The following is a 26,858-nucleotide window of genomic DNA, read 5'->3' as shown; positions in this document are numbered from 1 at the left end:
GTCCAGTTCACCGGTCATCAGCAGTCTATTTTCTCCATGATCTCCCCCAACAAATAGGAAAGGGTAGTAAAATATTTAGGAGGTGATAGATTCTGTGTCTATATTTCCTTTATTTTTAATAAGATTTAATTGTAAGTGTATAGAGTTTAAAATAATGGGTCATGCCTGGGGGGCCTGAGAGGCTCAGTCGGTTAACCGTCTGACTCTTGATTTCGGCTCAGGTCATGATCTCACGGTTTGTGAGTTTGAGACCCTGCATCAGGCTCTGCGCTGTTAGGATTCTCTCTCTGCCTCTCCCCCACGTAGGCTCTCTCTCTTTCTCAAAATAAATAAATAAGTGTAAATTAAAACCAATGGCCATGCTTAATAACCAGTTAAAAAAATTCCTGAAAATTCAATAATCGGTTCTTGTGAATAAGCTGGAGCTGGCCCCGGCACCCCCCTGCTGGTAACAGACTTCTGGAAATCCCTGGCTGGGGCAAGGGTGAAGAAAGAGTAAGGTCAAACTTTATGAGGATGTCAAAAAAACTCAATAATCAAGAGAACTACTATTTAATTTTTTAAACAAACAATGTGTTTGTTTTAGTTTTTATTTATTCATTTATTTAAGCAATCTGTAACCCTAACATGGGGCTCGAACTTACCACCTCGAGATCAAGAGTCACATGCTCTACCAACTGAGCCAGCCAGGTGCCCCAAGATAAATGATAATTTTAATGCAATGTTTTAAAAATCAAAATTATGGAGAAAACAATCCATGATGAACAACTTGCCAAAATTTAAATACACAGAAGATCAGTGGAAACTTTGAGGGTGTGAGTCTGGAAGCGGGGTTGGGGAGGGGGGGGTTTGTCCACCAGGTAAAGTCACCTGTCTAATGCGAAAAAAAGAGTTCAACCTCGAAAGAGAATCTTTTTTTTATGTTTACTTATTTATTTTGAGAGAACGAGAGAGAGAGAGAGAGGGAGAGCGAGCAGTGGAGGAGCAGAGAGAGAAAGAGAGAATTTCAAGCAGAGTTTGCACTGACAGGGGCAGCCCCGACTTGGGGCTCAATACCAGGAACCATGAGATCATGACCTGAGCAGAAATCAAGAGCCCCCTGCTCACATTGTGTCTGTCTCTTTCTCAAAAATAAAGAAACAAATTTAAAAAAAACCACTTTGTGCTTTTGATCCCTTGTTTTCTTGTAACTTGAATGGATATTGTCATTAATTTTTTAAAATGTCTATTTACTTTTTTTTTAATGTTTTTTATTTATTTCTAGGAGAGTGAGAGAGACAGCGTGAGCAGGGGAGGGTCAGAGAGAGAGGGAGACACAGACTCTGAAACAGGCTCCAGGCTCTGAGCTGGCAGTCAGCACAGAGCCCAACGTGGGGCTCGAACCCACAAACCGCGAGATCATGACCCGAGCGAAAGTCGGACGCTTAACCGACTAAGCCACCCAGGCGCCCCTAAAATGTCTATTTACTTTTGAGAAAGAGAGAGACAGTGTGAGCAGGGGCGGGGTAGAGAGGGACAGAGACACAAAATCCAAAGCAGGCTCCAGGCTCCTAGCTGTCAGCACAGGGTCCGATGTGGGGTTCGAACTTACGATCCCACTATCGACAGTGAATCAATTGGCTACTCAGAATATTTATGTGACCATACCTCCGGCTGGTGACAGGACTATTCAGTTTACTCCCTGTTACCAAGTTCACATACAGTTCAAATCCACATAGGACACGATGCACTTCTCCACGTGGACCTTCTTATTCTATCCCACTTGTGCTATTTCTTGTACTCCCGGGCTCCAGTGGCCTGCTGAGAGAACTACAGGCCAGCTGGGGTCTCCTGGACACCTGGGGTATGGTGTCATCAGACCCTTCCCCCACTCAGCACCTACTCTCCAGAGTCCTTCAAGTGATGAGTCAGACACTCGGAGTGTTCTGACTCTTCCTACAACCCTTCTCATGAATCTAATTCAGCTTGAATGGCCTCCTGTTCTCTCTGACCCACTGAGATGCTCCCCCAGGCTTGTGGCCAGAACAGACAGCCTGGGGGTGGGGAACCAAACTGTCACAGGAGACTGCTGGACTCTCAATGACACCAGGGCCAGATAAAGTCCCTAGATTACTGGCCAAGATTCAGCCCAGGGGAACAGACATGGGAAAGCACTTCTCACTTTCAGCATATACTTGAAGAGGTTCAAGTTTTCCATCAGGTGAAATCCATTCCACCTATGGAAGGAGCTGGGTGGGTGGAGAGAGATACTAGATCAGTGTCGGTAACTGTTCTCTCCCCATCTAGGATCAGGCCAAGGATGTTCCTGTAAAAGGCTCCCTCCTTCATGTACCTTGACCACATGGAATTTCTCCATGGGCTGACCTGGATCTCACCTGAACTTTATTTTTTTTAATGTTTTTTTTTTAATTCATTTCTAGGAGAGAGAGAGAGAGACAGTGTGAGCAGGGGAGGGTCAGAGAGAGAGGGAGACACAGACTCTGAAACAGGCTCCAGGCTCTGAGCTGGCAGTCAGCACAGAGCCCGATGCGGGGCTCGAACCCACTAACCGCGAGATCATGACCTAAGCGAAAGTCGGACGCTTAACCCACTAAGCCACCCAGGCGCCCCTTCACCTGAACTTTAATGCAGACCCTTCATTTGGGGATTGATTATTGCTCTCTAATCAGTCCCATGGGTTAATTATTTAAGCCATTCCTTGCTTTCCAAGGCTGCCTTACCTGGGACTTGCCTTGTGGGGGTCGGGGGGCTGTCCCAACTTCTCTCAGATCCAACTGTGGCTCTTATGATGTCAGCATGAATCAGGGCACTGGGCCCCTCATTCATCTGGAAGGAAAGGGTGGTTGGCTTGGCGTGCTGAGTTAGAGGTGCCTATGGGAAAGGTCTGGTTCTTGTGCTTGTGAGAAAGATCGAAGCTGGAGATGAGGACTTGGGAGTCATTAATGCATTGCGGGTGGCAGTAGAAGCCGCGGGGATGAGTTGCTCAGGTGGGGTGAGTTGCGTGAGAAGAGAAAAAAGGATCAAGACCTGGTCAGGCAGAGGTGCCTGCGATGAAGACTGAGCAACTGGAGAGGCTGCAGCGAAACCAAGAGACGGCACTCACCGAAAATATGGAGAAACCTCAAAAAAGGAGGGAGGAGGGGTGCTCGGGTGGCAGTCAGTTAAGCATTGGACTTCAGCTCAGGTCATGATCTCACAGTTCATGGGTTCAAGCCCCACATCTGGCTCTCTGCTGACAGCACTTCAGATCCTCTGTCCCCTCCTCTCTCTGCTCCTCCCCTGCACATGCTCTCTCTCAAATAAATAAACATTAACAAAAAATTTTAAAAATGGGGGGGGGGGGCTGCCTGGGTGGCTCAGTCGGTTAAGTGTCTGACTCTTGATTTCTGCTGTCATGATCTCACGGTTTATGAGTTCAAGCCCCGCGTCAGGGTCCACACTGACAGTGCAGAGCCTGCCTACTTAGGATTCTCTCCCTCTCTCTCTGCTCCTCCCCTGCTCATGTGCTCGCTCTCAAAATAAATAAATACTTTTTAAAAAAAATTTTAAAAAGAGGGAGGGGCGTCTGGGTGGCTCAGTTGGTTAAGCCTCCAACTCTTAATTTCGGCTCAGGTCATGATCTCACAGTTCGTGAGTTCGAGCCCCACATAGATTCTGTCTCCCTCTATCTCTGACCTTCCCCTGCTTGCTCTCTCTCTCAAAATAAATAAAAATAAACTTTTTTTTTTAAAAGGAGGGAGGAATCAACGGTGTCAAATGCCGCTGAGAAGTCTAGTATAATGAGGTCTGAATTAGAGTCAACAACTGGGAAGTCATGGAGGACCTTTGGGGCAGCTCATTTAGTGGCCTGGTGGGGGCAGAAGCAGGGCCAATCATATGCTGGGCTGGGCTGCACAGAGAACTCTGGGTACCAGAGAAGCATTTCTGCCCATGTTGACTGGCAACGCTCACTACCTCTGTTTACATTTATGTTTCTCTTAGCTACGTACTACACCCAAACACATTACTGGTTGGGGCCGGTGCCACGGTAGGAGATCTATTTCAGTACCCTAAAAACTACTGGGTTCCGAGATAGTACCATCTCACAGTTTACCTTTACGCTCTGAGTTTGCAAGCTGGTAACCACTTTAACTGGTTTAACATAAACCGGGCTTCCCATAGCAATGCTAGTCCCACACCACCCATTCCACGGACAACAACTGGCTGGAGGGAGTAGCAGCCTCAGCCTTGCGCTCTCCATCTGGTCAGTTGCCTCCACCTCCACCACCGTCCCGATTTTTCTTACACTTGGCTAGCTTAACCCATGTGTTCACTCATTTGTTGGGCCCCTTCTCTCTCCTCAAAGGTTTAACTGTGAAACAAAACATATATTGCATACATTTGTACCACGCTTTCACGTTTGTTTACGAAACCCCTTCCATCATTTACCTCTCACAACCCCTTCGAGGAATGATTAGGCTGGAAGAGCAGTGGCGAGGCGCGTGCGCCCTCTGCCGTCACCCCGGCGCACTGCAGCCTCGCGGACGCGCTCCCGCTCCCCACCTCCTGTCAAGAGCTCCAGAGGAGGCCTCCAGGCGAGTGCCCGCGCAAAGCTTCCTGGGAAATGCCTGGCCTACAAATCCCAGTACCCACCGCGCTGCAGGCCGGAAGCAGGAGGTGCTTTCTGTTGACTCTAAATCTTGCTTGTCAGTGTCACTGGATGCTGCACAAGCCCGATTCAGCATTCCCAAGATGCTTTTGGGGAACATGATTTCGCTTCCGCCGGGTGCGCACGAGCGGACTTTGCTTCCCCGGCTTCTTGGTCTTGCCCATTGTGGCGAATCTGCCGTTGCGGTACGGCGGCTAGATGTGCAGGACCCCAACCGGAAGCTTGCGGAATCAGCCGCGGGAAGAACGCCCGGGTTTTTTGGGCACCTACAGTCATGGCGGCGACGGCCCCCGGTGCGGCGGGCTCCGCGCCTGAGGCCGCGGGTTCCGACGAAGCCCCGCTACAATACAGCCTTCTTCTGCAATACCTGGTGGGCGACAAGCGTCAGCCCCGGCTCCTGGAGCCTGGTAGCCTGGGCGGGATCCCGAGCCCGACCAAGAGTGAGGAACAGAAGATGATCGAGAGGGCGATGGAAAGCTGCGCGTTCAAGGCAGCTCTGGCCTGCGTGGGAGGTGAGGCAAGACTCGGGGGGCAGTTGGGTGGCTGAGGGCTTGGACGGCAGAGGGGTCCTCTGCCAAGAAGACCACGCGTCTGGGAGGCAAGGAGCCTGTGGATCTCGACCTTGACTACACCCCTGCCTCGATCCGAGAACTCGAGTAACCCCACTCTAGACCCTGAGGTTAGTTTTCCCCTCTGGAAAGTGGATCGGAGAACCGGTACTATTTGGGCCGGGGCCTGGAGGTTGGTTATAAAATGGTTGGCTTCGTTCATTCATTCGTTGATTTTAGATAAGGATTCTTTCAGCAAATTGTTATAAGCAACTGTTTACATGCGCGGTGGTGGAGGCACAGGGGGAGACAGAGCCTGGTTCTCACGAAGCTAATATTTTAATATATGTAGAAACAGTGTTGAGAACGAGCCTGGCAAGAGAGTGCCGCGGACAAACGGGAACAGCAAGTGCAAAAGGTCTGGCAGGAACCGGTTTGAAGTGTGAAAAACACAAAGGCCACTGTCGCCAGTGTGACTAGATCGCAGTGAACAAGGGAGAAAGACGCCTGGAGTTGGCCCTTTTGTGTTTTTTTTGTTTGTTTGTTTTTTATTTGTTTAAGCCTTTGGAGGATTTGAGAATGTGTCCCTCCTGTAAAGAGGTTGGCCACATTTGCAGAGGAGTTGAAATCTCACCGAGAATCAAAGACAATCGAGAAACAAATATAGTGAGAGTGCAGATGTACAGCATAGTAAAAAGCAAAAAGGCTTTTGGGTTTGTTTTCTGTTTTGGGTTTTTTTTGTGGTTGTTTTTTGTGGGGTTTTTTTTGTTTTTGTTTTTGTTTTTTTGGTGTGGGGAAGACTACAAGAGGAGGTGAGATTGCAGCTGTATCTTGAAGGATTGAGAGAATGGGGATAGACTAAGAGGAAGAGAAACGTCCTTTCAGGCTGCAAGTGGAGTCTGGGATTTGGGCGTTTTGCCTGTAGGCATTAGGGCGGTAATTGAGGACGATGCTGATGACCCAGCACGAGTGTAGTGAAGGGAGATCATCTAGGGAATTTGCTAAAGTGAAGCTCTGTGAGGCCGGGGCTGCGTCTTTGTTCGTCATTGTGCCTGACCCTGATACACCACTTGCACGTATGTTGAAATGGTGAATAAGTCTGTAGTGCTCCAGGATGGTAATTATGAACATAAGGTTGTAGGGGGAAGCAAAGAGGCAGTCAGAGATGCCCTCGAGGGGGCGCCTGGGTGGCTCAGTAGGTTAAGCAGCTGGCTCTTGGTTAGGACCCAGGTCATGATCTCACGGTTCGTGGGATTGAGCCCCAAGTGGGGCTCTGTGCTGACAGCACGGGGCCTGCCTGGGATTCTCTCTCCCACGCTGTCTGACCCTCGCCTGCTTTTGCACACTCACGTGCACTCTTTCTCTCTCAAGTGAATAAACCTGAAAGAAAGACATACCCTTGAGGTTTAAAGCAAGCAAGAGTGACTGGAAAGAAGGAGCCATAAGTACGAAAGTCTGGAGGGGAGGTGCCCATGATTTCATTAAACATTGACCTTGACATGTGAGAGGACATCTATCTTGAAATGACCAGAGGCTCCGGAAGGCTCAGGGAGATGGGGACAGCAGGGCAAGCTTTGCCACTTGGCAGCTCTGTGACCTTAGGGACGTTACTCCCTGAGCCGCAGTTGCTTCAGCTACAGAATGGAGAGGAGGATAGTATGTACCTCACGGGACTATTGTGGAGAATCAATGAAGCTGTGGCTATAAAATGTCAGAGTACTTGGCACATGGTGCTCACTAAATGACAGTTATGAATGTCACCGTGGTCACGGGAAGTGGTATGCAAAGTCAGCAGCTGAATGTCTGAGTATAGACCGAACGGAAGGTTAAAGATTGAATCTTGAGGAATGTTAGACAGTGAAAGGAGGAAGAAATCCAAAGGGAGACCAAGAAAAAGCTGCCAACAAGATAGTTCTCAGCTTGTGTGAGGTGGAAACAGGTAAGTGGAGAGCTTGAGTGGCAAGGTGGAGTGAGGGGGCGGCGGGGTGTCCTGTTCACTGTGGCCGTCCAGATGTGCTGTTCGAGTGGGACCTCATTACAGTCACCCAGAAAACTTTCACGCCATTACAGTCACGCCAAAGAAACTTTCATCTCTTGTTTGTTTTTAGGATTTGTCCTGGGAGGTGCGTTTGGGGTATTCACTGCTGGCATTGATACCAATGTGGGCTTTGACCCTAAGGATCCGTATCGTACGCCGACAGCGAAAGAAGTTCTTAAAGACATGGGGCAGAGAGGGATGTCCTACGCCAAAAATTTTGCCATTGTGGGCGCCATGTTTTCCTGCACTGAGTGCTTGGTAGAATCTGTAAGTGTCTCTGCCTTCTGAGAGAGCCATGCCTGTGCCATGTTACGGCTTCTAAAGAGAAATGCTCTGAATGTTAATTAGAAAGCAGGTCAGAAATGTCTGGTACTCACTCGCTAAACTGAATTTCCATTAGTCCATAATGTAAACTTTTTGTGCATTTATGATTTGGGCCTGCGTTATTTTTTACTTCTCTTCATAAATTTTAAGTTGGTTAATGGTTTTATTTTTTTAAGTTTTAAAAATTCTAGCCAGTTAACGTACAGCGTCATACTAGCTTCAGGTGTACAATGCAGTGATTCAGCAACTCCATACAGCATGGGGCTCGAACTCCCAACCTCAAACTCAAGATTCACACTGACTCAGACAGGCAGGCACCCCAACAGTTCTGTTTTTAACTTTCTGGGGAAACTTCATATCCTTTTCCAGAGTGGCTGCACCAGTTTGCGTTCACACCAACAGTGCATGAGGGTTCCCCTTTCTCCACATCCTCGCCAGCACCTGTGGTTTCTTGGGTTGTTGATTTTAGCCATTCTCACAGGTGTGAGGTGACCTCTCACTTAGTTTTGATTTGCATTTCCCTGACGACGAGTGATGTTGAGCATCTTTTCATGTCTCTGTTAGAAGTTGGTCAGGGCACCTGGGTGGCTCAGTCAGTTAAGTGTCCTACTTGGTTTCCACTCAGGTCATGATCTCACAGTTCAAGGGATCGAGCCCTGCATCGGGCTCTGAGCTGGTAGTGCAGCACCAGCTTAGGATTCTCTGTCTACCTCTCTCTCTGCCCCTCCGCCACTCACACCGTTTGTTGTGTCTGTGTGTCTGTGTGTGTCTGTGTCTCCCTCCCTCCCTCTCCCTTGCTTGCTCCAGATAAACTAATTAATGAAAGAAAAAGTTGGTTAATGGTTTTATTATTTTAAAAAGTTTTTTTTTTTATAATGTTTTTAAATCTATTTTTGAGACCAAGAGAAAGCACAAACTAGGGAGGGGCAGAGAGGGAGGGAGACGGGAACTGTTTTACAACAGGCTCCATGCTGACAGCAGAGAGCCCGATGTGGGGCTCAAACCCACGAGCTGTGAGATCATGACCCAAGCAGAAGTCAGAAGCTTAGCCAACTGAGTCACCCAGGCGCCCCTAATGATTTTATATTTAAAAGTAAAAAAAAATTTTTTTAAATAATGTTTTTATTTATTTTTGAGAGAGAGAGAATGAGCCAGGGAGGATCAGAGAGAGAAGGAGACACAGAATCTGAAGCAGGCTCCAGGCTCTGAGCTGTCAGCACAGAACCCGATGTGGGGCTCAAACTCATGAACCATGAGATCATGACCTGAGCCAAAGTCAGATGTTTAAGTGACTGAGCCACTCAGGCGCCCCTAAGTTTTTTGTTTTTTTTTTAGGGTGGGTTGTTTATTTATTTTATTTTGAGAGAGAACGTGAGAGAGGGAGGCACAGAGACAGAGAATCCCAAGGCTGAGCTGCTGGGCTCAATCTCACGAACTGTGAGATCATGACCTGAGCCAAAATCAAGAGTCTGATGCTTAACCAATTGAGCCACCCAGGTGCCCCAGAAGTTGGGTCAGTGATTTTAACCATGGGACTTACTGGGGAACCAAAGAGGTTTTGGTCACGTCTCAGATGGTACCCTTGGTTTCTGCACTCCGGTACCACCTTCGGGAGGCATCCAAGAGCATGTTCAAATGTTAGGAACTATACTTTTGAAAGCAAAAAAGATTAGATTTCTTTCGGGGAGGGGCTCATGTAGCCAGCTAGAAACCCTGTGTTTTTTCCCCCTTAATCATCTTGTCTGGCTCGTTTCTTTGGCTCTCAACTGCACTTCTCCACCCACAGTACCGGGGAAAATCAGATTGGAAGAACAGTGTCATTAGTGGCTGCATCACTGGAGGAGCCATTGGTTTCAGAGGTTAGTAAACAGCTCTCACGTGGTTTTCTTTGTGGCCCTGGACAGCATGCTGTAGTTAGTGTTTCCAAACGTAGGAGTGTTTCAGCTACAGCCCAAGGCATCTCTGGACACTTGATACTCTTCCGTCCGACGAGTAAATCACATTTACTTTTTTATTAACTTCATTTTGGAAACTTCTAGCATCTACAGCAGGGTTTTTCATCTCTGGCACTACCGACGTTTTGGACCAGAGAAATCTTTGCTGGAGGGAGAGCAGGGCTGTCCTGTGCATTGTTTGGCGGCGGTGTTTAGCAGCGGCCCTGGTCTCTACCCACCAGATGCCAGGAGCATCCCTTCGTTGCGACCGCTGAAAGGGTCTCTAGATGTTGCCAAATTTCCCTGAGGGGCCAATCACCCATGGCTGAGAACCACAGAAGGATCTAGATCTTAGAGAATAGAACTGGCTTCACATTGAAACAATGGGGAGAACGTCCCCCCAGGAATCCCTGGAGTGTGTGCTCTGCGCAGCAGCACGGCGAGGCCTCGCCCAGCCCCCGAGAGCCCACCTGTCCAAACGGCGGGCCCCGTGACGCCCGCAGCCCCGGGCATTTCATGTAGCTGAGACGTTTTTGTTAGTACTGTACAGTTGTCAGTTTTAGTGTTGTATACAAGTTATACGGTAATGTGCTTTCACGTCGAAGGTTCTTAGGCTCCTACCCATTGAGAGCTGAGTGTCCGGTTGTCAGCTGTGAACAACAGAGAAACCCGTCTCCTGCGCTTCTCTCTGTCGGCGTGCCCATCACGAGTGTGGGGTGGGGTGTCTGTGTCCGACTCTCTTCACAGTGTCCATTCCTGGGCCACTCTCCCTCTTCTGTGACCCGATTTACCCTGAACAGCCCATTTTCTCATTCCCTGAGAGGCAGGATTTGTGGTCCCTAAGAGCCGCTTCTGCTCCTCAGCCCCTTGTGATGTGTAGAGTAGCTTCTCGTCTGGTCTTCCCACCGCTCCGCTTTGCCAGGGACTTGGAGAAGCCCGGCTCCCTCTGGGACGGCTTGGATCACCTTCCCAGGGACTTGTTTCATAAACAAGTCAGGGTGACAGGCCGTGTGCTTTCACTCGCTTCCAGGGGCCGGTTCTCTTAACCAGTTTCCTGCCTGTGAGGGGCTATTTCACGAAGCTGCAAACAGTAATTCTTCGGGATGAGTTGAGTCCAACGTCGGTTGCATCAAGCACACTAGAGTAGATGGTGTCCACGGCTCGTTGAAGTCTTGCGGATCTGGTGGGTTTGGTTGAATGACCTCAAATGCCTCCACGGGGAGGTGACTCCCGAAGCGGCCTGACTCCGTGTTTGTCACCACAGATAACGCCATTTCTGTTTGCTTTACAGCTGGCTTAAAGGCCGGGGTCATTGGTTGTGGAGGTTTTGCTGCCTTCTCTGCTGCGATTGATTATTATCTACGGTGAGAGTTCCTGCCTCCAGGGAAGGACAGTGCCAGCCCGGGATCACAGCCGTTCCGTGGGGGGCAGTTTCTGTACCACTCTGGGCACTTGCTTCCAAGACCGAAGACCTTTGTTCTCCCTCACGTAGCTGGTGTCATGAGGGACCCACGGGGCTGCTGTCTGCCTCCAGCCTCTGAGCGGCCGTACTGTCTGTTCCTGGGTTTCAGCTGCGCTGCGTGGGGGATGTGCCACAGCGGCCTGTCTCTTTCAGGCAGATCAGGAGTCAGTGTGTTGACTTGTAGGAATTAAGCTCCCCAAAGGCTCAGTCCTGACCACAGCTGGCCCTCTGGTGGTTTGGTGCTGGGACCAGAGGCGACTGGACGTCCACCCAGGAAGTGCGGAACTCCACGCAGTCCTCCATCTCACACGTGAGGGCGGGGCGGGGCATGGCAGATTTACACCACCTCTCCCATCTTGTCCTTTTGTTTAGTGTTGTCTTTGTTAAAAAAACTTATTACAGTTTAAAAGGTTGGTTCGTTTTGGGTGGGGAGATGGTGACAGCCTGGGTCTTTGGAGCTGCCCTTGGGGCCCGCGGTGTCTTGTCCCCTCCTCTTCCACTTCCCTTTATAAAGAATAAAGGCCATTCGTACCATAAAATAAATGAATAAGTAAAAAGTAGTTTATTTTTATTTTCAAATTCCACGATTCCCAAAAATGGTGCCAGGTGGCCCAGAGGTTGACAAAGGCCCCAGGAGTCTGGGAGTGTTTGATGTCAGGGTTTGCCGAGGATTGTTCTGAGACCGTTACTTCAGCCAGGGCCTGCCCTCCGGGAAGCCCAGCGCAGGTGCGGCCCAGGCTACACTGGCCTTCGCGCCTAGGCCCTGGCCTCTTCTAAACCCCGTGGGCCGGGAAGGCCAGCGGTCCCAGCCATGTTCGTTTTAGGCTTTTAGCTCAAGGACCCAGTGTGCGCAGAGCCCTGCTGCGGTCCAGCCGGCGCAGCCTGGCTGTTCACACTCCGCTCATTCTCAGGTGTTGGGTTTTTCTGGTTGTGTGTGTGTGTGTGTTCTAGCATCTTCGTGTTTTTTTATTTGACCTTGTGGCCTCTTTCTGACAACGAAAGCTCATCCTAATTGTGTTCCCTGGGGCAAAAAAAAAAAAAAAAGGTTTTTATGGTTGGGATCTGTCCTGAGTGCTTCTTTACCTTGGTGCTTCCTTGATGAAGGTGACGAGCTCAGGCTTTGCCACTTGGGGGAGGCAGGCAGGCTTTGTGGGGCTGTGCAGCTCCAGCCACTTCAGCCCCAGGAACGCCTTCTATTTGCTGCTGCACACTCACTTCTTCATCTTTTTTTTTTTTTTTTTTTTTGCTCGCTTTTCCCCTTTGCTGCGGTCTTCTGTAGCTCACCCATCCTTAACCAGAATTCAGACACTCAGCTGACGTGTCCAGGTGCCCCAGGCGTGAGTGTGTACATGAGTGATCACGTCCACCTCAGCTGGTGACACCTTCCTCTGGCTGTGCCTGCTCTCTCCTTTGCCGTGGAGTGTCAGCTAACGCATTTGTGTCCTTCCATGGTGAATTCTATGTAATAGCTAGTCCAGGCCCACAGGTGTGAGACTTCGTTGCTCCTAGGCCAGCTGGAGTAGCCTCAGAGGTCTGGGAACAAAAGAGTGTTTCCTGTACTGTCCCTAAATATGTCACCTATAAGCACTTTGAGAGCAAGAGCAGACGCTCCTACCTGCCGTCTTCTACCAGCCGGTCCAGCAAGTAGGGTCAGATACGCCGAACAAGGATACGAAATGCTGCCTTCAGGAGCCCCTTGGACAGATGAGCCCCGGGCTGCCAGTAGCCATCACTTCAGTAAGCCAAGCATTGTCCACACGGACTATTCAATCAAGAAAGGAGATGAATAGTTTCCTGTTTTAGATGGCTAAGAGTCCGTATGAGCTCATAAACCAAACACCGATTTTCAGAGACATCTGTTCCTGATCTCCAGAATAAACACAGTGTCCAATGGCTTAGGCCGGTGGGAACCTATATGAACCCTACTGGCTCTCCTAAAGGGAGGAGGCGGGGCCCCCTAGGGGATCCAGCGTCTGCAATCATCAGCCTAGGCCAAAAGGTTGCCCCAAAGACGCCCACTGCCAAGAAGGTAGAGAAGAGCTTAACACAAAAGACGACTCCACGGGGATGGACAGCTCTCTGCCATCTATCAGAGGCACACTGATTGCCAGGTCGTTGGCGGGCCCTTTGTCCTTCATGAAAGGGATTGGCTGGTGACTGACCTGGAGGCCTCTGTGAGGCAGGCAGAGGGGGCTTGGGCTCACCTCCCCCCAAACCACCACAGTCCCCATAGGCCAAAAAAAGGCTCAAGAGAAGTTAACTAGGTGCACAGATCCCTGGAAGCTCCCATCTGGATGCAGCTGGAAGAGTTAAAATGTTTAGATTGGTGGTCTTCCCTGGACTACTGAGTATACAAATGTCCACACCACAGGGCTGGGTTGTGTGCAAATGTTGGGGCGTTGCATTTTTTTTTTATTAACATTTTTCTCTCATGTGGTTTACATCAATTTATAATAATCTACATAAGTTGAAACAGAACATAGACAAAAAAAATATATCCTTACCAACTTAATTAAAGTCAAATATTAACGAAGGTTCCCATCCTACCTGTATCAGCAAAAACTGGCCGCCCACAGCCATTGCCAGCAGGGACGGGCATCCTGGGACTCCTGTCGCCTGTCTGCTGGGCTCCTGTTGGCACAGCCTGCCCCGCTGGGCACAGTGGCTGGGGATTCTGGGCTGCACAGTCCCTGACTCTCAGGAGAACCCATGGGCCCTTTTCCTTGGTGCAACTTAGTCCGTGTCTGGTTACCTGCCCTCCCCACCCCCCGTGGGGGCCTTTTGCATTTCTCAGCCCCTCCAACCTTCCTCCGGTTCTCAAGTTGCCAAAGCAAGTTTGGGGGCTGTGGTGGCCACCTGGTGCTGGGAAGCAAACGCCTCCTGTTTCGGGGAGGTGGGAGGCACCCATTGTTTGGCTGTAATAGCTCTGGCTGGTCGTCCAGTTCATTACCATGAATGGCTTTGGACGCAGGAGCCTTCCATGCCCTACACCGGCTCCTGAGTGCTGAGCAGAGACCCCCAGGGTGGTCACAAGCTGGGATCTTTAGACTCAAATGCTGTTGGTTTTCCACCTCCTCTCCCAGGGAGCAGGGCTCCTCGCTAGGCCGCTAACGTGCAGCTGTTAGTCATTTCCTTCCTCTGATGTGCACAGAATGTGTACCGTTCTGCCCAAGATTGGGCAACAGGTGTAAACAAGATCAGAAAGGCCCTTCCTCTCACTGAGCAAACGTTCGAGCTGTAGGGCCAGCAAACCCTTCTTTAGAACTCCGCCCCGAGCACAATCTAAGGGAGCTGTTTCCTGCTCTGCCGCCCGGAACCAGAGAGTACCGCGGCTCCAGCCTAGGCTGTCTGCTCTCCGAAGCCGCCCGCCGCGTGCCGGCAGCTACTGCTCAGGTGGGAGGAGATCCCGCTCAGTCCTTTCCACTGTGGAGAAAGGGGTCTCCGAGTTGGGAACAGAACCTGCTGATCCTCTGCTCTGGGGCAGAGTGTCAACAAGGAACGTCCCCAGCAAATCCCAGTCCCCAAAGAGGCAGATGCCTGTGACTCCTCGTTCCTCCCCAACCTCTGGAGTTGCCTAGAGTTCACCCAGGAGGCCGCATCGAGAAGCTGTGGGTGGGGAGGCAGCACCAGGACTGCCAGCAGGACCACGCCTGTCTTTCCCAGGCCCTGTGGCGCCCACGGCCTCGGGGCTGCCCCGTGGCAGTGCTTGGCTGTGGAGGATGCGTGAAATCTAAGGCAACGGTACCACAAGGTGGGAGAGGCTACGAGAGGCGCCAGGAAGGGCTGCCTCCTGGATGGAGCCTGCCTGTTTCCAGACACCTGCGTCGGCCATATTAGTTGCCCTCCTAGAGACCTGGCTCCACTAGAGAAGCCACTGGAATTCCTTGCTGTTGAGAGCCGCTTCCCCCCAACCTGGGGCACCCGGTGCTACGTGGCACTCCTCTGAATGTCCAACCGGTCTTGCTTCCTCAGTGGCCCACCTCCCCCGCTTCCTGACCCTCTGGCTCTCTTGCTATCCGGTCACTTGTGAGTCTCTACACTCCAAGAACACCAGGGGAAAAGGAACTGAAAAGCAGAAGAACAGTCAAAGATGCCTCACTAGTAGGCAGGAGACAGAACAGAGAAACCCCAGGAATGGAGATTGTCAGGTGGAAAATTCCAGAAATCTGCTCTCCAGCTCTTGTGCTAAGCTGAGGATTAGTGTGAGTCTGTCTCCCTGTCCAACATTTGCACAGGCAGCAAGGCAAAGCAGGTGTGCTTCCACAGGTAGACAAGGAAAGGGCTGGGGGTCGGGGGGGCAGCCTTCGATGGGCCGCCGCCGCCGCCGCCGCCGCCCAGGGTCTCCTCAGCTCTCGAAGTGATGGAGCCAAAACCAAGGCTGCACATGCATGTGGGCGGGCTGGGGGGAAGGAGAGGGTGGAGGAAACCCCGGGGGAGGCTGCCAGGAGACTGCAGTCTGGGAGCAGGGCCAAGAGAGGAGAAGCTGGCAGCGGCTACAGAGCGCAAAATAAAAGCCCTTGGACTGGACTCGGGAGGAGAGAGAGTGTCGGAGGAAATGAAAGAACAAAGCAGGCTGTCTGTATGCCCTTACTGGTCGGTCACTACCATTTCTGCATGACAAATAGACATAAAACAATTCCTGAACAGCACGGAGCATTAGACACAACTAGAGGTACGGAGGGCAGGGCCCGGGCGCGGCGGTGAGGCGGGGGGGCTGGGCCAGCTGGCTTTGTACAAGGTGGCACGAAAGATGCGCGTATTCCAGTTCTTGGAAATCTGTGTCCCTTGGAGTCTGGAGTGCTGGGTTTGGGAGTTTGCTATTGTAGTCTTTCAAGTCTGTGTCGGGTCCCCCGGCTGGAGGGGCTGGCTCGGGCCGCCCCCCACAGCGGACCCCACCTCGGGCTACACATCGGTGGAGAAGTACAGTGTGTTCCGCTTCAGTTCTGCGAAGGAAATGGGGGGGTGCTGCAGGTAGTAGAGGAGGACCTGGACCTGTGGGGGGACAGGGAAGACTCAGGCTGGGGTCCCCGTCCTCCAGGCCCTCTGATCTGCTGAGAAGAAGTGGCCCTGCACTGGGGTCACCTCGGGGCCACTCCCCTCCCTGCCCTCGGGCCGCTTCCCCTCCCAGCAAGCCTAGCTGTGCCTGCCTGTTGGCAGCAGCAGAGGGCACTGCAGGGCAGGGGCTCGGGGAGCCTGGGGCCACTTTCCCAACCTCAGTCAGAGGCTTCCAGTCTGCTCCAGAGGCTGGCTTTGGCTGGGCGGCCTTGCCTCAGACTGGACTCTGCCCTGGGTCTTGCAGGGATTCCAGGGAAGTTTCCCGACCCCAGAAGCAATCCTAGAGCTCCCACACACGAGGACAAGACCCCCAGATGTTTCCTGTGCCCCTGAGCTGGCTTTCGGGATCGCAGCCAGCACCTGGGCCCTCCTCTGGGCCCCTGGTCTAGGCTCAGACTTCTGCGGTGCCAGTCCCGAGCCCTGATTCCCTGGCCACATTCCACAGACCACCCGCCCCATTGCTCGGGAGGGAAGGGGTGTGGGACTCTGAGCTGCTCTCAAACGCCCCCCCCCTCCCAGGGAAGCTTGTTTCCCGCCTCTACCGGCCACAGGCCTGGCGCTGCTGGCCGTACCTGTGCCATGACATCATGGGACCAGATGTCTGCAGCCGACGTGAGGTGTGCTTTGCTCTCCACTTCTGAGGGTCTCAGTAACGTGGGGCCGAACACAGTCGCCAGGTTGTGAAGGGACATTTTGTTGATGGGTTCCTTCTCAGCAACCCTGAAAGGGTTGGGGGAGCAGAGAAAAAAGAAGTCATTTCTCAGCAGCTGCTCGGAGCTCCAGGCCATCGGCCTGAGCCAGAGGAACTGGAAGGATTCCCAGAAGGTGGGCTCTAGCCTCCCTCTCCTAAGGGTGGGGACCTCTTGGGAGGGAGGGTTGAAGCCACTGGACCAAGTCTCCCGCTGTGTCCCTGCACATTCCTGTATTAGGTTCCTCGCTCCTGGGCCACCCCCCCGATGGTAAACTGCCAGAGCCAGAGGGCCTAACCCAACTCCTTTGATGATACTACTGATTCAAGAACTTTACAGTAACTCCTACTCATCACGGTCCTTTGGGCAGGTACTATCATCATCCAGCGTACAGACCAAGAAACCAAAGGACAGAAGGGTTAAGTGACTTGCCCGAGGTCACACAGCTAGCAAGTGGTAGAGCGTGACCCCACGCAGTCCGCCTCCAGAGCCGGTGCGCCTCGCCACTCTGCTCTACCCGTGATCGGTGACACCGCCGCACGCGGCCCGGAGGCAGAGCCACAGTGTGTGGGGCGGTGGCAGGGACAGACGTAGGGAGCCGGCGCTCCGGCAGCAGTCACTTGCTAGACCTAAGGTTCTCCGGCCCTGCTGTGGCAAGAACCGCCCTCATCCCAGATGGAGCCCAGGGGCTCTTCTGCCGCGCCTTTCCAGAAGGGTCTTCCTCATGGGACCCCGGAGCTGCCGCCCTTTGGATCTTTCTCAGCCTCTCTTGCATAAGAGGCCTCATTGCTATGTGGACACTTTCCCTGAGTGGTACTGGCAGGCCCAGTACCGCCCAGCACATCAACTAGGCCCCGGGCCTCCCTCCCCGAGCAGCACCTCCCCCCAGCTCCCAGCTACGCCATCGTTCCCAGCCTCCGGGCAGGAGCCGCGGACGCGCATGCGGACTGCTTTGGAAACGGGCAAACACTGCCATGCCAGGGGGCAGCCGTGCGGCTGGCCCAGCCCCTACACACACACACACACGCGCGCGCACACACACACGCACACACACACGGCCCAGATGTGGGAGGAGGCTGTGCCCAGTTCCAGCCCCCTACACGCACACGCACACACATACACGCATGCGCCAGGGGCCCAGATGTGGGAAGAGGCTGTGCCCAGTTCCCAGGGTGGAAAACCTAATGAATTTTCCCTTCCCACTCCTCCTCTGTGTGTCCTCCCCACAGTGCTCGCCAAACCATGGGAACTGGTTGGGGCTTCAGTCCTGGCCAAACCAGAGGGAAAATGTCTCATAATGGGAAACACAAGACAGCAGCCCCAGGCGTTTCCAGGTCTCCGCTGGCCCTCCAGAGCTGGCCTGGCTGAGCTGCAGCCCCGAAGGCTGGAGCTGAGCTCAGGGAAGAGCGGGCCCGCGGGCTTCCTGGTTCTGGCGGACAAGCGGATATAAGGGACACCAGGACACTTTTCCTCCCCACTTACACCCAGACCAGTGCTGGGCTCAAAGGCGAATGGTGGGGACACTGACGGCTGGTTTCAGTTCTGAACTTTGCAAGCATCAACTTTAGCAGCTCTCGGTTGGAGCCAACTACAGCAAGCTGTGTGTGTGTGTGTGGGGGGATCGTAGGGGGTGGGGGTAGAACTCAGTTTAGGACCAGGGACATGTGCATTCTAAGGACAGAGGCCAATCCCTGCTGGGCTGGGGCTCGGTTTCCCTGTTAGGCGAGGTGTAGGTCAAGAGCAGTGCGTTTCAAACTTTTGTGACTGTGACCCACAACAAACACACTCTGCAACCAAACCCAGAACACGTGACCGCACGGAAGGGAACAGAACCACAACACGCACGCTCACTGCTCGCAGCGCACCCTACGCCGTCTCTTCCATTCCATTCAAAAACCGTGACGGTGACTGAATGACCACTAGCTGCAAATTCCATCTACCGTCCTTGGCTCTGGCCGTGCCTTTCTAGGCAGTCCATGGCCCCTACCTGAGGTCGCTATCAGGACACGAGTATTTCTCAAAACAGAAGCATCTGAGGGCAAGAGTTTGAAAAGTCAACCCTCACCCTGTTAGGGATGGCCCGGCAGAGGCCAGTACCCATGAGGAAAAGCCAAGAAAAGGGGCCTCCCAGCAGATGTCTCCTCCCCAGCGGGGGCCTGCCCTGGGCTCCCGGCTCCTCTCCTGATTGGGCCCTTGCTCATTACCTTTTCAAGTGTTCCAGCAGGAAGAGGAAGGTGATGAGGTTGGGGTCGGGCAGGGTGCGGAGCAGGTGCATCATGCAGTTCTCCTTGGCAGCAGGGTCTGACAGGGCTGGGGGGAGAGCGGGCAAGGCTGGGGGTCGGCTCCCAGGTGGGCAGGCCCGAGCCAGTGCCCCCATGGTCAGGAGGCTATGGGACCCTGAGGGAGAGCCTGGGCTGCCCTGTGCCCCTGAGGGGAGCAGACCCATAGGGAAGGAAGGGCCTGGAATCTCCCAAGGGTGGGCTGTTAACAGCTGGTCCCTACAGAGGCCCCCACCCATGACCATGAGGTAGGCTGGTGGGCAGCAGGCACCCTTTCTCCCCTCACCACGTGGGCCTCTGTGGCTCTTGCCATTCCCCATGCCTGGTCTAGAAGGCCAAGTTTAAAGAATGATGACACTAGCATGAGCGTTTCCTCTCTTTCAACTGCCTCTGATGCTGGAGCACGGCAGCAAATAGCCTTCCATGGGGCTCCTCACTTCCTGCGGTGGCTGAAGCCTTGATCTGCTCCTGAAGGACCCAGGAGGGAGGAGGGACGCTCCCAGGTCTGGATTCGCCCGGGTGGGTGGAGGCTGGAGCCCTGCTGGCCGAGGCCCTCAGCCTCCTCCCCACCCATGGCACCAGTGAGAGCGAGGGAGTGCTCCTCTGGAAGGCTGGGTTCCAGCCATCTCAAGTGCACTCCAGCCAGGCTTGTCCTTGGCTCTGGGAGGCTGGCCCTGACCACCCACCTGAGGGCACATTTCCCCGGACGCCTGGCTTTCCAGCAAGGAGGTTGGTATTTAAGGAGGAAGCAACAGAGGGCAGCCCACAGGGGCAAGAGGGGGGAGAGGCAGGTGAGAGAGGGTCCACCTCTGGATCAGGCCCCAGTACGTCACACCTCACCCTTTGGGCCACTCAGCCACGCACACAGCCCCAGAGCACGGGGCAGACCAACAGGCAAGGGAAGCCACGGATCTCTCGGTCTTCACTTTGCGGTTGGGGAGGCCAGGCTCAGGCCAGCCCTCGGGTCCCCCAGAGCCTCACCAATGCCCTCCATGAAGGCTGGGTAAAGTCGGTCTGTGAGGAGGGGTTCGGGCAGCTCCCGGAAGTAGAGCTTGAGGGTGCCGGCAATGGCATTGATGTCCATGTCGCTCAGCATCAGCAGGATGTCCTTGTTATCTGCAGAGGGAGTGCGCAGTCAGGACTGTGCTGGCCTGAGCCCCGCTCTTCCACATAGTCGTCAGCCGGGTGGGTGGCCCTGTTCCGTCCCACGCAACACAGCCAGGGGAGCCACCACCCACTCCGTCTCTGCTCTCGTCTCCCCAGGAAGGGCAGGAGCGTAGGTAGCACCCACAGGTGGTCTGTGACTCAGCCCCAGGGTGGGAGTGGGAGGGGAGCACAGTTCACCATCCAGAGCTCTGGAGCCGCAGTCACACCACTCATCAGGCGCCCTATTTGGAACCTGCCCACTGCTAAGCCTCTCTCTGGAAGGCACTGCACATTTTTTACACCTAAAATCATGTTCCCACAAAGCCTCAGCTTCCAGGTTGCACAGAGGAGCCGAATGCCAGCACACCCCCAGCCCCTCACCCCAGGCTTCCCGAACACGGGCCCCACCCCAGCCCTCGTGGAATCAGCACTACCCGGCCAGTTGGGGTTTCCTGACTACTGCAGCCTGAACCANCAGCACACCCCCAGCCCCTCACCCCAGGCTTCCCGAACACGGGCCCCACCCCAGCCCTCGTGGAATCAGCACTACCCGGCCAGTTGGGGTTTCCTGACTACTGCAGCCTGAACCAGCGGGGGGGGGGGGGGGAGGGGAGAAGAATCAAGAAGGTCAGAAGAAGGTCAGGACCCACTGCCGAGGAGGTGACACGGCTAGGGGCGGGATGCCCCTCCCAAAGGTGCTCAGGGCTCCAGAGATAGCAAAGGGGAGCCCGAGCCAGCCAGCCTGGGATTGAAGCCCTTTCGATCCCTTAGAGCCCACCAGGCACCAGGCACCAGGCACCAGGCAGCTGGCAAGAAAGCCAGGAACGCTGGGAGTAAGAAAGATCTGAGTTTCAATCAGGCTCAAAACCTACAAGCTGGGCAATCCGGAGCAAGTGACTTGGCCTCTCTGAGCCTCAGTTCCTGTCTATAGCAATGGATAAGAGACTGGAGGGGAGGAGGGTTCCAAGAAGATAGAGGTGGAGTCCTTGCTTTAGAGACTCAGAGGTGACCCATCACGTGCCACACTGGACTGTGGTTCACAGACCAAGGCTCCTCTGCCGTCAGCTACTTGGGGCCTCTCTGTGGAGAAGGCCTCCGGCTCTTCTAGGCTCCCCTAGCAGGTGGCTGAGCCTCTCAGAGCGCCCTCTGCCCACCACTGCCCAGCTGGGGCCTCCCAGACTCACTGGCATCAAAGACGGCCTTCAGTGCCTGGATGTCGGTGGCCACCCCCGATATCCGGTAGATGCCGACCTCCTCGATGCCCCTCTTCTCCACCTCCTCTACACATTGCCGCACGATGTAGGGCACCTTGGAGCGCTCCCGCCTGGTGGGGAGGGGAGAGGAGGGGGTGGTGGAGGGCCTCCCCGCAACGGCTACGGGTAGCCCCAACTCTGCATGCCTTGGCCTTGGAGGGCACTAGCCTCTGGCGTTAGGGGGTGGGGCCCAGGAAAGGGCTAAGAGGCCTTGCTCCCTACCCCCACCCAGCCAGCCCAAGGCCTCCCTGCTGAGGGACAGCAAGGGACAAAAACGGGAGGAAGGCTTGGGAGAGAAGCCCAAAGACTCGGACAAGAATGTTCCCTAGAGCGCAGATCTCAGGTTCAAATGCTTACAGGGGACCTATAGGTAGTCCACTGAGGGAGGTGACTCAGGTTCTGGAGACCGGGGAGGGGACACGGGAGGCGGTGGACGGCAGGGTGCATCCCCATTCCCGAGGGGCAGCCACTCCTTGGAGTCCAGCCCACCGCTGCCAAGCGTCGGTGGGGGCCTGCAGTGGTCAGGGCCTCTCGCTCATTACGAGAAGCTGACAGTCTGGGAGCCTCCCAGTGCTCACGGGCTGGCTTGTTGATTTCTAACGTGCTGGGGAAGACGGAGACAGACGTCTGAGGGCCACTTTCGGCCTCCAGACTGGCCGTCCACTGAGCTGGAGGGTGACTGACTGGGGGCTGATGGGGCCTGGCCGGGACCCCGGGCACTCGAGACGCCGAAGGTGGCACCTACTTAGTCACCACGCTGATCTTCACGCCAAAGACTCCAGTCTGCTTTTTGGACGGGGTCCTCTTTAGGCTCATATCTCGGCTGGTGAACTTCATGGAGAATTCCACTTTGATCTGGTTGGGGATGGGGCAGGCACAAGTCCCATGGGGCATGAGTGCCTCCAAAACGCGGGGGTCCCCTCCCTGGGATTGCAGACGAGGGCCACGTCTACCACCCGGGGCTCCCTGAAACACCTGCAGGGTGGGGGTGGGCAGGGTGCAGGTGCTGTGGGGGGAGGGGCTGGGTCAAGGGGCCAGGGGCAAGACGGCACCCCGAGGACAGCAGCCGGAGGCCCACCCACTGTGCAGACATTTCCTGTGTCTCTGGGCTCACCCCGTTCATCTCGATCACATCCGTGTGCCAGTTCTTGGTTTCTACAGTTTGTGGGTCCAACTGCAGAGAAAGGAAGAAAGAGAACATGAGTGAGAGGGACGCAGATGGCTGCTCGGGGGCGAGCCAGAGCTCTCTGCTGGCCAGCAGCTGCTCATACACAGGCTACACGGTCAGAAAGGCAGAACTGGGGCCTGAAGCATCTCTTGAAATCGACCCTTCAGGGAGGCTCCGGCCCCCAGCCCTCTTGTCCTGGCTCGTAAAGGACTCCGCTATTCTGTGAAGGAGCCGGGCCACACTGGTAGGCACTTTGGCCCATCATATCTCATTCGTTCCTCACTACCACCCTCTGAGATGGGTATCATCACCCCACTTCACAGATGCAAAAACTGAGGCTCACAAAAAATAGGCAATTTTTTCAACTACCAGGACTGGAGTCGACAGGAAGGTCTGTAGCCAGGGCATACAGAGGTGCCCAGTGGAAGGCAGCAGAGGTTAGGGGCTGCGTCTCAGGAGTTGGGCTCCCTGGGTCTGAATCCTGGCTCTGCTGCTTTCAGGTGTGTGACCCTGGGACGCTGCAACCTTGGCTAAGCTTCGTTTCTCATCTGTTCCGAGGCCAGTAGCAGAACCTGCCTTGCCAGCTTGTCGGGAAGACTTGGATAATGGTGGGTGGGTGGCTGGCCCCCAAGGAAGAAAACACTCTGTAGGGGAGCCCCCAGATTGGGCGAGGGCCCCAGGAAGTGGAGGTAGCAGGGGATGCTCAGGGGCACTTGGTGGCTCAGTCGGTTAAGCGTCCAACTCTTGGTCCTGGCTCGGGTCATGATCTCACAGTTTCGTGAGTCTGAGCCCTGAGTCAGGCTCTGTGTTGGCGGAGCGTGCTCGGGATTCGCGGTCTCCCTCTCCCTCTGCCCCCTACCCCACTCACGCTGTCTCTGTCTCTCTGGGGATAAATGTTAAACTTACAAAAATAAAAACAAAACAGGGGCGCCCCAGTGGCTGAGTCGGTTAAGCATCCGATTTTGGCTCAGGTCACAGTCTCATGGTTGGTGAGTTTGAGCCCCATGTCAGGCCCTGTGCTGACAGCTCAGAGCCTCTCTCTCTGCCTTTCCACCTCATGCTGTCTCTCTCTCTCAAAAATACACATTAAAAAATGTAAAACAAAAAAGCAAGGGAGGCTCAGAGATATTCCTCATAGGGGACCAGACAGGACTCCGTTTCCCTGACTCAGTGGCATTCAAACTGTTTTTCCTTGCGCACACACACAATCATCTTGAAAAAACTATGCACTCCCTGGCCCGTTTTCATTTCAACATCGGAATATTTCCAAAGCAAGTTTCAATAGCTGCAAAGGCTAGAACTTCCAGGATAATGTAAATATTTACATCTTAAAACACAAACTGCTACATGATTCTCTTCAGTGTAGTCAGTGGAACCCAGTTACCACAGTGATTTGATGGCCACCATCATCCTTAAAAAAAATACAAGCTCTTCTTTCCCTTGTAGAAACCCTGTGTCATTTCTTTTTCTCCCTGGATTTGTTGTTATTCTACTTCTCCTAAAGAATTTTCTCCTAGTGTGTACTTTTCTGTCTTAAAGTCTTTTATTCCTTCCTCTGCTATATTTTGTTTCAACAAAAATATCTGTATAAATGGCAAGGAAATACTTTCTGAGACCACAAGGCTCCAAATATTCAAAACATGTCCTGGGTTAGTTAATTACAACGATTAGCAGCACACGATAAAAAAAAAAAAACTAACATTACAAATAAATATTAATAAATATTTGGTAGCAAAGTACCATTTTGGTGGAACTGCATCTCTTCAGGAGATAGGTAGAACATTTTTTCTGTGTATGAATGTTAGTTTTTGCTAGAGTGGAACTGAGTACAGCATCAAATACTGTGTGTGTGTGTGTGTGTGTGTGTGTGTGTGTGTTTTAAGGGTTTTTTTTGTTTTTTTTCGTAAGCTCTACGCCCAATGTGGGCCTTGAATTCATGACCCTGAGATGAAGTCACATGCTCTTCCAACTGAGCCAGCCAGGCACCCCGGGTTTTGTTTTTAAAGATGTAAAGGATGGAACATCTTGTTCATATAAATAACTAAATGGGGCTGAAAATAGTTTTATAACAATGTTATAGGATTCTCTATGCTATTTCCTCTTCATTTGCCTTAAATTGCATATGTACCTATCATCAAAATTTATTTTATTTTTGTTTTTATTTTTGAGAGAGAGAGCAAGCAAGTGAGCTCGTGTGGGGGAGCAGCAGAAAGAGCATCCCAAGCAGTGAGATCCCAGTGCGGATCCCAACCCAGGGGCTTGCATCAGTTCGTGACCTAAGCCGAAATCAAGAGTCGGACGCTTCACCGACTGAGCCACCCTGGCATCTCTCAAAATTTACTTTAAATGATACCTCAGCTGACAGTTTCCATCAATTTTGTGGAAAGCACTGACTTGTGAAAGGGTTTGTAACAGGGCCTTTAGTGTCTTTCACTTTCTCAATACCTACACCTACATTTCAAGAGGCCCCCGGCTGTTAGCCACCCAGGGGGCCTTGGTGTCCTGGGCTCCCTGGCAGAGGAAAGGAGGTGAAGGCGAAAGGCCCTTCTCAGGCAGATCACTTTTTGGCAACAGCACCCGTGGGAGTCAAGAGTCTGCAGACTGATGCTATGAAAACCCTCCCTGCCCCCACACCCCTGGAAAGTCTCTGTGAACCCCCAAAAGTGTGTGTGCAGCAGTGTGAACACCACTGTTCTAGCAGGCCCACACCCCAGGGGAAAACGATCGGGTCAGCCTGCATGAGCTGGGCCCCGGGGCTTCCTACAGCTCCAGGTAAGTCCTTCTAGCACCTTCTATCACCCACACACCAGCTGGAGGCAGGCAGCAGTGAGGGGGTCTGCATACGGGCCACCTCTGGTCCAGGCCCAGCCTCCAGCAATTGGTTCCCTGCCCAGAGGAGAGACGGAATTGAGAAGGGGATAGAGGCAGAGCAGTGTGGACAGGACCAGGCAACCCCCATGCTCCCCAACTCTGCCCCAGCACCTCCTCAAACACACAAGGGAAGCCTGGCTGCCCAGGCTCGTCAATTCAGAAGATTTGGGGCCAGGTGTCGTACTGGGTCCCAAAGGAAGCCCCTGAAACCTCCCTCTCCCTAAACCTTTTTGATCTCAAGCCCTCACCAGGCCTGTAGCACAGGCTGCCCCTTATAGTTCCCTCCTGCTGCCCAGAATGTGGGGTCCTGGACACAGGGCCTGGGTCTGTCCCCAGCCCTGTCCTCTAGCAGTGGCCACGTGGAGTAGAGAACTCAGTGGTGCTTTGTCGACTGGGGCTCCACCCTTGGGTCACACAATCTGGACTGACCAGGCCCTTTTAACTCTGGTGTTTCCAGCCATCGGCATACGCCTCAGGCCGATTCCACAGTCCTGGCACCTAAAGCCCCTCCCGTGCTCTAACCTCCCATGATCTGGCACCTCCTGGCAGCCGCCATGGACTAGGAGGCCAGTGGTCCCTCCTGGGTCCTAGAGTGGCACCTGGACACAGCCAAGTGGGGACACACAGGGATTGAGGGTCAAGCCTAATCTGGGTCCAAATGACCGCTCTTCCACTCACCTGCGTGAATCTGGGCACGTCACTTAAACCTCCACGAACCTCAACTTCCTCACGGGGGCATCCACAGCACCTCAGAGGACTGTTATGGAAAATACTAACAGAACTGATGCATCCTGAGCATTTTCCAGGAGGCTGGCACAATGGATGTCAAACCCTTCACATAAAGGATCTCAGTGATTCATCATAACAAGCCTGAGGGATCTAAGCCTTTTTTAGCTACCCCCATTTTGCAGATGAGGACACTGAGGCTTGAAGAGAATTAGGAACTTGCCCAGCACCACACACCTAGGAAGCGAGGGCTGAGGTACAAAATCAAGTCTCCCTGACTCACCTGCTCTGCTAACCCTGCAAGATACAGTGTAAAGCACCTGGCCGGGTGTCTGCGCCTCTTGGCAACAAGGTGTGTGCTGTTTCTGTGATTTGCTTAGAAAGGAGACATCAGGCCTTCCTGTGCCTGGTCTGGCACCACGGGGAGGCCTGGGTGCTGGAGGGCTGCCTCCAGTACAATTCAGCCGTTCTTTCCCTATCACTTCCCTCCTAGCTGCCAAGCAGCAGCCTTACATTTTCCGGGGCGCATGTGAGACACAGGAAAGGCAGCTCCTGATGCTAAGGCCGGGTTCTAGCCCGCTTCTTCCAGAAAGCCTTTCTTGGAGAACCCCAGGCCTTCAGGTCCCCTCTGCGTTCCTGCTGCACTGAGACCCCTGTCCCTCTGCAGCCTGCTGGCACCATTTGGTGTCGTTTCATATACTCCAGCCTGAGGCCAAG

The 26,858-nt window shown here is 53.4% G+C and overlaps 2 protein-coding genes across 5 annotated transcripts in view; one reads left to right on the top strand and one right to left on the bottom strand.

Moving 5' to 3' along the window:
* The first annotated feature begins 4,801 nt into the window (after window positions 1-4,801).
* Window positions 4,802-11,497, top strand: TIMM22 (translocase of inner mitochondrial membrane 22). The gene is made up of 4 exons (XM_039252253.1): window positions 4,802-5,160; window positions 7,305-7,501; window positions 9,345-9,417; window positions 10,784-11,497. Exons 1-4 carry the CDS (start codon window positions 4,923-4,925, stop codon window positions 10,858-10,860), a joined length of 585 nt encoding a protein of 194 aa, XP_039108184.1. The 5' UTR covers window positions 4,802-4,922; the 3' UTR covers window positions 10,861-11,497.
* A 1,831-nt stretch (window positions 11,498-13,328) lies between these two features.
* The window catches only part of ABR (ABR activator of RhoGEF and GTPase), a 179,704-nt gene continuing 166,174 nt past the window's right edge, over window positions 13,329-26,858 (bottom strand). For all 4 annotated transcript variants that reach the window (XM_039252221.1, XM_039252227.1, XM_039252242.1 and 1 more), the window contains 7 exons: window positions 22,491-22,550; window positions 22,122-22,231; window positions 21,308-21,447; window positions 19,959-20,093; window positions 18,903-19,008; window positions 16,582-16,729; window positions 13,329-15,946 (listed from right to left, as the gene is read on the bottom strand). In XM_039252221.1, the coding sequence (XP_039108152.1) occupies window positions 15,857-15,946; window positions 16,582-16,729; window positions 18,903-19,008; window positions 19,959-20,093; window positions 21,308-21,447; window positions 22,122-22,231; window positions 22,491-22,550 (789 nt within the window). In that variant the 3' untranslated portion in view covers window positions 13,329-15,856. The remainder of the gene's footprint in view (window positions 15,947-16,581; window positions 16,730-18,902; window positions 19,009-19,958; window positions 20,094-21,307; window positions 21,448-22,121; window positions 22,232-22,490; window positions 22,551-26,858) is intronic.

Source organism: Hyaena hyaena, unplaced genomic scaffold, assembly GCF_003009895.1.
Source record: "Hyaena hyaena isolate Hyena2069 unplaced genomic scaffold, ASM300989v1 scaffold_10, whole genome shotgun sequence".
Classification (NCBI taxonomy): Eukaryota; Metazoa; Chordata; class Mammalia; order Carnivora; family Hyaenidae; genus Hyaena; species Hyaena hyaena.
The sequence above is the reverse complement of the archived record's forward strand: the minus strand, read 5'-3'. Positions and strand labels throughout refer to the sequence as shown.